This window comes from Echinococcus granulosus (genome assembly GCF_000524195.1).
Source record: "Echinococcus granulosus chromosome Unknown EG_S00110, whole genome shotgun sequence".
Lineage (NCBI taxonomy): Eukaryota > Metazoa > Platyhelminthes > Cestoda > Cyclophyllidea > Taeniidae > Echinococcus > Echinococcus granulosus.
This window is the reverse complement of record NW_020170490.1, coordinates 35,000-43,531: the sequence shown is the minus strand read 5'-3', so window position 1 is coordinate 43,531 and position 8,532 is coordinate 35,000. Positions and strand designations below refer to the sequence as shown.

At 40.7% G+C, this 8,532-nt stretch overlaps 1 protein-coding gene across 1 annotated transcript; it reads left to right on the top strand. All coding sequences in view use genetic code 11, as the record gives it.

Moving 5' to 3' along the window:
- Nucleotides 1–163: 163 nt before the first annotated feature.
- EGR_08543 (Exostosin-like 3) lies at nt 164–6,114 on the top strand (the record flags this gene model as incomplete). The annotated part of the gene is made up of 9 exons (XM_024497792.1): nt 164–880; nt 1,495–1,788; nt 2,083–2,398; nt 2,906–2,935; nt 3,695–3,852; nt 4,780–4,907; nt 5,059–5,203; nt 5,757–5,885; nt 5,956–6,114. The coding sequence occupies 9 exons, from the start codon at nt 164–166 to the stop codon at nt 6,112–6,114; spliced, it is 2,076 nt and encodes a 691-aa protein (XP_024347773.1).
- Between the last annotated feature and the right edge of the window lie 2,418 nt (nt 6,115–8,532).

Here is an 8,532-nt window from a genome sequence, read left to right as displayed (position 1 = left end):
AAGGTGTGGCACATTTAATGCACCGCAGTTACACCTAATTTTCAGTCTCACCGATTTTACGCAAGTATTCAGTGATTTTCACTTGATGCACCATTACATCACTTCCATCAGCCACTTCTACGCACTAACATAAGATGGAGTGTAGTGGTAAATAATAGGCTTAATGTCCTCACTTTTGGCTTTTTCATTCCTCTCTCTCCTGCAGCGTTTCCAATCCCGTAGCGAAAATGAAATTGAAAGGGCCTTGGAAGGCAACAAAACTGCCCATGTCTTACTCAGTGGAGCTTTACTTGATCTAAGACAGTACCTCCTCCAGAAGTCAATGGAAATTTGTACCTCTCAGAAGGAATTTAACAAGTACTTCACCAGAGCCTACAGTCTTCTATCGCGACTGAGTACAAATTGTGCATCAGGTCATTTGCAGCTTGCAATGACCGAAGAAAGTCTTTCACATTGCCTTAGTAACCGGAAGGATGACTATTGTTTTTCCTTTGTAAAATCTCCGTCTATGTTCTCCGCCAAATTCCTTATTGCTACGCCAGATTTTGGTGTCAATCAAAATGCATTCACCCCAGCCACATTTGGCTTGGTTTTTCCCTACTGGCCCATGGTTCCCATAACTCTTATTTTTCCTCACCCGATATTCTATTCGTCTTTGATAATCAGAAATCCCTATAACAAATCTTATGTAGTGGGAGCTGACTTAGGAAGTCTAGAGCAGGAGGGCGATGATCATACATCGTTAATGGTTAACGGTCTTTCAGCTGTAACTGGTGCAAAAGTCATAATCAGGAATGCCACCAACGTTAGGTGCTTCCCCAACGGACTTCCTCCCACAAACGAAAATCCCCAGTATTTGCCGTGCAGTCAAGCAGGAGATGTGAGTTTTTCACTCTTCATTTACCGGTCGGCAAGGCTAGTAATTTGGTGTTTGGTGAGATTTCTAATGTGGTGAAGAGGAAAGTTCATTACATTTAGCTTCTTACTGGCAATCATTGTTAAATTAAAAGGATTTCAAACCATATTTTTCGCTAGCTATTATCACTTGCGCTTTATTGTCGTATTTGATACTTGCTTTTACCTTATAGTCAGAATTCTGTGGTCATAAATGTCATTTAATGTTTCATCCTGGCTCGATTTCAGTTGGAGGAACAGTTTTAAAACGGGTTCCTCTAAAGTTAAAAATACTGTGATAATAACGTTCGCAACCTCATATTAAGGACTTATTTGCCACAAAATGACAAAGTAACTTCAAGGTGCTATTTTTTATAAAATAATATCATTCCTGATTTGATGAAACGTCAAGAAATCACAATCAGTCTATTATACAAAATAAGAATGCTAAACCGCTTTGTCGCCAAGTGCGTTATGATAAACTACCAAAGCTTGCCAACACAGGCACTCAGTGATGTCCGATAATGTTTAACAAGGATCTTTGATTTTTACTTGAAAATGAGCGCAACACAATGGCATTTTTTTAATTTGATTTTCTAGATCCTTCAAAACTCCTTCTTTTGCCTTGTCGTCGTCAATAATTGGGAGGCACTGACATCGCCGGCAGTTCGCTCTCTTCACGCACAGTTATGGACGTGCTTTTTCTATCGTTCAATTCCCGTTATACCAACTAAATATAAGGCAGTGGAAGCGGAGAAATACTTGCCTTTCTTTAGCCTTCTTGAGAGTCTCTGGTCCAAAGCCATTGTATTCCAACCGTTCACCAATGCAAATGACTTTGTCTCGAAGTTGAAAGGAATGTCTGCGGAAGAGCGTGTCATGCGACTGGATAAGGTAATTTCAAAGTAGTAAACCAAACTATTTTCCACTTGTTAAATGAAAGGTTAAAATCTTCACGAAATTAACCTCTCTCGTGACGAAGTGCATCTCCAACGAGAGTGAAAATATATGCTTTATTTGAAATTGAGTAACCGCAAAATTTGTATGTTCACCAAACTTCCGTCGTAGCCCACAAAAAGGTTTCAATTTCATATCAAAGTTTCAGTTTCCGCCTGAGCACCAATTGTAATAAGAGATGCGACCCTTTGAGGGGAGTTACAGCTATTTGACATTTATCATCTATTTTAGATCTCGAAACTATTCAATCGCCACTTGGAAACTGTTGGAAAGCAGGTAGAGACTGCCGTAGCAATACTGAACAAGGCACTTTTGCTGCCTCAGCCGGCAGCTCCGACAACTAAGACTCGTTTTGTTACTGCAATTCCGGGGACTCAGGTTCGAGTTTATACCCTTAATACGGACGAGGTCGTCAGCAAACCCATAATGGTTTCGGACGCGATGCAAGTCAAACCACTCTGTAACTCACCGGTGAGGGCAGATTTTGAAGGACCTCTGTGGACTTTTGACAAAACGCCCTGGACTATCTGTGACGGAAGTGTATCAAGTATGTTTTTCTGCTCTCTTATCCTACCGTCATGCATCCTCAAATTGAATTCGATTCGTCATAAATACAAAGGTGTTTGGTGGCTACAAAATGTAGAGTCCAAGTATCATTGTCCATAAAAGTTGCAATCTAGCTTGAATTTCGAACAGGTGCATGTGTTATGAATGATACTAGAATGGGTTGTTTCCTCATTTAAACTTTCTTTAATTGGCATCTCCAGCTCTTCTGTTAATAAACCAGGGACATAGTAAGGCTTTTCATAATATCTGTGAGTTAGAGCAAATATAATATTTAAGTTGGCAATTATTTAGCTCAAAGCCCTCTCCAGCAAATTTGCTTGAGATCAACCTTATTGAAATTGAGAAATCAGCTGCAAAATCTAGCTTGTTGTATAAAACCAGCAGCTTCCCTAATGGCACTTCTATTTTGTACTCTTCAGTAGATAGGGCAAATACGTCAACATACCAGCATATCGAGTTTTATTCCCTTTTTGCTTCCCATTTTTAGATAAACCAAGTGCTACGGATAAATTCACAAGTAAGTTTTTTTCCCTTCAGAATGCATAGTTTTTTGGCCAGAAGATACCAACTTGTTAAAGTACATAAAATCTCAGTACTGAAGCGTCATAAGAGGCATTGACTCAGTAAGCTGTGGGGTCTGCATTCTGAAGTGTGCTTGTCAACACAACTGCAAACTTCGAATGTCGAATGTTCGAGACCTTTGATCCATTGTAAGGATCGATGAGTAGCAATACCTAGCATCTGTCTGTCAGCCATTAATTAGTAAAAGTATCACCCCACATCTGTAAAGCATTATTTAGCAACCAATGAAATGTGGGAAGGAAATAAATTCACCTTGAAATAACCAAATAATACTTAACTTATTAAACTGAAATAAGGGAATTATAAGTGTTTAAACTACCAGTATTGAATTATAAATTAAGCCCGTCAGTTCTGCCTGAGCCCTACCTTTCCTTATTTTAATAATTTAATAACAAATTAGTTGCATAAGGCCCAGAATTCATTTTTCTGATGCATTTGATCCTCCCACTTAGCCACTGAATTAAAAAATATCCACTTATTGCAAATCATCGGGGAGGTGAGAGTGAACTTGCTGTGAAAGGGGTTAGACTGACACCTCTTAGTTTAAAAGCGTTCGCAGAAATACTTGTCTTACGAATGCCTTGTTCATCATATTTTGTTAAAACATTTGATAGAATTTTTTGTGCAAAGTACAAATACGACTGTGGAGGGTTTTTTACAAGAATGACACCAAAACGATTTTGGTGCACTTTAGCAATCTTTTTGGCATACGAAAGGATCCAAATGTTGATTGACAACATCAAAACTTTTCAAAGCGTTAAGGATTTACTGGAATCCATAGTGGTTGTTTGGAATCATCCTTATTACAGACCAGAGTCCTACCAATGGCCTGACACACCATTTCCAGTACATGTGAGTACTCGAATGAAGCACGAATGTCCTCTTATCTTGCGTGCTCAGGTTTATAATTATTTTCTTCATGCATAAGTGACAAAGCAGTTCCTCGAACTCATTTAGCCAACCTGTTTATTTACGATGTACTCGGGACAATGCATTGGTGAGATTAATGAGTTAGAAAGGCTTCCATAAGTTGACTGAAAATTCCTTCATAAATTTACCTGGGATTGGTGACTGACATCTCATTTGCTATGGCATTGACTCTGTGGAGTTCACTTCACCTTTGGTACTGCTACTGACGTTATCGTATGGATTCTTACATTAATTCATCCATCCATTTAGACATGCATTCATTTATTCGTTCAATTTCCTACCCAAGCTGCCACCAGCGCTAATGGGACTCTTTTAAAGGCACCTCTGGTTACCAGGTCTTGTCATAGTGGCACTGACATTTGCATAGGTATCATCAACGCTGCAACACCTGTAGACTCAACAAGATTTTATTGATTGCCTACATTGAGTAGACATTTGCAACACCCTGAATTACGTTAACCTCAGTTGTACTATAATTCGGCCACCTGGAGACATGGCTTTGCATCTGCGCTTGAAGTCAAGGTAGTGCGACCTCCAATCTGATTGGCGGACTTCAACCCGCGATTCTACTCCCTAGGTGCCGTGTCAGCAGGAGTTTGTTGCACATTTAAAATAGCCTTTGCCAATGCAAACGATTATTGATATAGCTTTTCGCCGAAATGTTCCATGATTGCTTGAATTTTATGCTTCCATTCAAATGTAGGGCCATGTTTCAATTGGTACTTTTCAGCTTTTGAAGGTCAACATATTCCCCTGCAAAATGATATTGCAAACTTTTATATTTGTTACAAAATTTGGCATGAAGGTTATAATACGTCAGTTGTTTCAAAACTATTTTTCCGGTTGTAGGTGATTCGTGTGCCTTTAAACAAACTTCAGAGTCGATTTCTACCCTTCGACCTGATAAAAACTGATGCTGTATTGACGGTCGATGATGAGGTGGTTCCAGAACCCAAAGCAGTGGGTTTGGGTTTTAGGTAGTAAAACTGAAACCAAAATAAGAGGATTATCTAAACATGTATTGAAGTGATATTTATGATGCTATAGGACTTAATTGCTCAAGCTTTAACCAAAAAACTTTAAGAGTTTTAATCAAGATTTATATCATCCTTGTGCTTCTGTTTCAAGGGTGTGGAGTGACAACCCGGATAGAATAGTGGGATATGTTGCAAGAAGCCATGAATGGTTGTCAAGATATGGCAATTTCAGATACGTTGCCTCTGCGACCCGCACCTACTCCTTAGTTTTAACGGGTGCGTCTTTTTTTCACAAGGTTAGTCTGTTGCTCATCTTTCCCAATCGTCATTAAGACTTCTCTTCCATTTACTTACTGATTGTTATTCTCAACTTTAAATCAAACGCTGTTACTTGACCATTATAAAGCAAGAAAATCCGTTACGTAAATGAAGCAAAGTGTATGCACTTATTAACTTCTTAGTAGTACTATCCATGCTCTAGTAGCATGAGGTGTATAATCACCAAATCATTCCAAATCATCTTAGTAAGCTTTTACACTTTTATCTAGAAAATATTTAGATGACACTTGTTTAATTTACTTGGACTATGCTGTAGATCAGTTTGTAGGCATTCTGAGTTAGCAGTGAGGTAGAAAGTAGCAGGAATTGCTACCGAATGGCTCGTAAAAATAGCCGGTTGAATCACGCACGTAGGGAGTTAAGTTTTGCATTTAGCAACCGGAAATAATTTTGGGCAGTCCTAGAATGACTAAGCCGCACCGACATTCAGAGGCTTGTCTAATTATTGGTTGCCCGTGTCGCCCAAACCGTTTGGAACTGCACTTGTACTGACTCAGTAATGCTTTACAGTACTTCCTATACGCCTACACATTTGAGCTTCCACACGAAGTCTATACCGCCGTTGATGAGTTGATGAACTGCGAGGATATAGCCATGAACATGCTGAGTCAGCAGATTTCCGAAAAGGCGCCTTATCGAGTACGTCCCTTTGGTCAGTGACTGTGGTAGTAACAACGGTTCGCTTAACCACCATTGTGTTCTCCTCTAGGTGGGCAGTGCGACCCGATTCGCCTGTCCTCAGTGCAAAGGCGGACTATCGCGTAAAAAGAGCCACTATATAATTCGAAATGCCTGCATAACGAATTTCATTCACTTTTATGGTTATGACCCACTCAAATACAGCACATTCATTCGAAAGGATAGGTAAACAATGAACATTTTGATTTCCCAACTCCTCCCTACTATTTATACATCCTTCTTTTGTATACTCTCAATGCAAATATCAACCTACTATTGAGAGTCGCTGTTCTTCTCATTCAGACCTGCAAAGGTGTTTAAATTTCTACCTCAGAAATGCTGTGGTGAAAGTGACTGCATCCAAACAAGGAGCAGTTGCTGTAGATCCTAACTGAGCTCTCTTTACTCGTGACAGGGATTGTTTACAATTTTTTACTGCTCTTTCGCCTGGCGAAGATAAGAGGCCAGAAACCCAAAAGCACCTGCACTGATTCGACTACTCCAACAAATATAGGACTGTTGATATCTTACCTGAAGTCCTGATTTCAGAAGCACGTTTAAATACTTTTGGATGGGTAAAGGTTAAGTAATCTATAGCTAACCTAATGCCTCCCCGATTTCGAGGCTCTCCTCACTGCTCGAACTCGCAATCTTGCGCCTTCGACGGTGGAGAATTGGTCCATTCGTCAAGCCATTAGTGGCGATAGTGGCTACGTGAATAAATTGTTTCCGGTTGAGATGAGTCTTCTTGGCTTTCTTGGCACCTTGGTTGAAAGTGGTTCGAACTTGACTTATCACAGATTTTAAAACCTGGCTTGTCAAAATATCCCTGAAATCGACTCGAAGCTATTGTCATTGAAGTCCCTACAGATGCAAACAAAAAAACATCGTGGGGCCTCCTCCGCATTTCAACACCTCGTATGCGATGTGCCGCATTCAATAAACTGCATGCCTAGTTAAACGAACGCAAAATCGCCTCAAGAGCTTAATTGTACCCACTCTTCCCCCACATTTGTGACTTCTTAAATTCAAGAACGAAAAAGTATCTAGGGCATTACTTTGCTCAGGTTTGTTAATTAGGTCTTGCTTCCTTCACTTTCATGCAATCGCATTCCACGCACTCTGCGCAAACTTGCGTGAACGACCGACAGAAGTGTGTGGGCAGGGCAAACAGCGATAACAGAAGGCAGCTTCAACGTGGCTTGTGTATATATGGCCAATGAATTACCCTGCAACGAAGGTTTAGTCAGGACTTGGCAACACAGCAGGTTAATCGCACTACCATTCCATAATTTTTACTCAGAGGTGTTGATTCTCTTTGGCACTTTGACCACCAAGGTCCTGGAGGAAGCTCGACCTCCAAAAGCCAAAAAGGTATAGTATTCAGGTACCAAAAATCGTCTATGGCATAAAATCGAAAACTTCCTACAGTTTTGATTGTTTTAAACTCAACCAATCGATCTAGAACACAATTTGATGCAGTCAGAAGGGCTCAGGTGAAAAGGGCTGGCAACTGACTCTAACACAGTCCGCCTCATTATTACGCGATTCCCCATTAGCGACCAATGATTTGAGAGGGCGTGTCTCCACGACTGCCTTCTAATCACACCCCTATATGACACCTGGAGACATTAAAGCATATCCGTGTTGGCGTCTTGTCTTTATGCCATGACGCATGGTGGTTACCATGGTAGCTTCAAGATCTAATCATCGTTATATACACTAATCTTTCTACGCTGTATGGAAGCTATCGACTCTTTACTAACAGATCAGAAGCCCCACAAAATGGTTTTTCACTCATCAGGTACAAAGACCCATATGAATGGACCATCGAACTAATATTGCTCGATGCTTGAAGAGTAGTGCAGTGGAAAGTGTCGAGGTATTAATTCATTTTTTAAGGTGAGGCTCGTCTTTTGCCACCTCGAACGGTCAGTTTCTTTGTAAACGATAGCAAAGACAGCCAGGTTTATAAGTACGCTAGCAATGAGGATGTCCAGGAAAAGTGCACCACAACCGCTGAAGAGGGGCATATGCTGTGCATGGGCGGATCTGCGACATCATATAAGGGAAAGACTGAAAATGACGTCTATTTTCGGCAACCATCCCAGCTGCATGTTTCGCGGGAAAGCCATTAACAGCTGAAGCGACACTGCCGTAGGCCGTCTAAAAAATCCTTACAAGGTAGTCGACCTTACCTGTATGCAGATGTCAATTTGGTGAAAACGTGATACTTCCTCCAATCCTCTTCTAGCCCGCTGGGATCGAGACAGATATAGCTGGGTAACACTGAAGTAAGAACATAGTAACTAGGGTGAATAGATGCGAAACTTTTCCCCACTAAACTCTTTTAATCTCCCTTCCTTATTAAATGACTCTTCATTTAGGTCAGTGTTCTTAAGACTAGTGATAGACGCGCGAGATGGGAGGCACATTCTCCTTCAAGCCAAAACATTTCCCAAACAGGTCGAAAACCCCGGATTCATTGGAGTCTCCAAAGAGGATCAGTAACGTGGTAGGAAAATGTGTCTTTTGCACGCAAATTTGATGACTGGCTCGGTTGGCTAAGGAGTGTTCTTACTTACAGAAAGGACTTCGTTGTGATGGC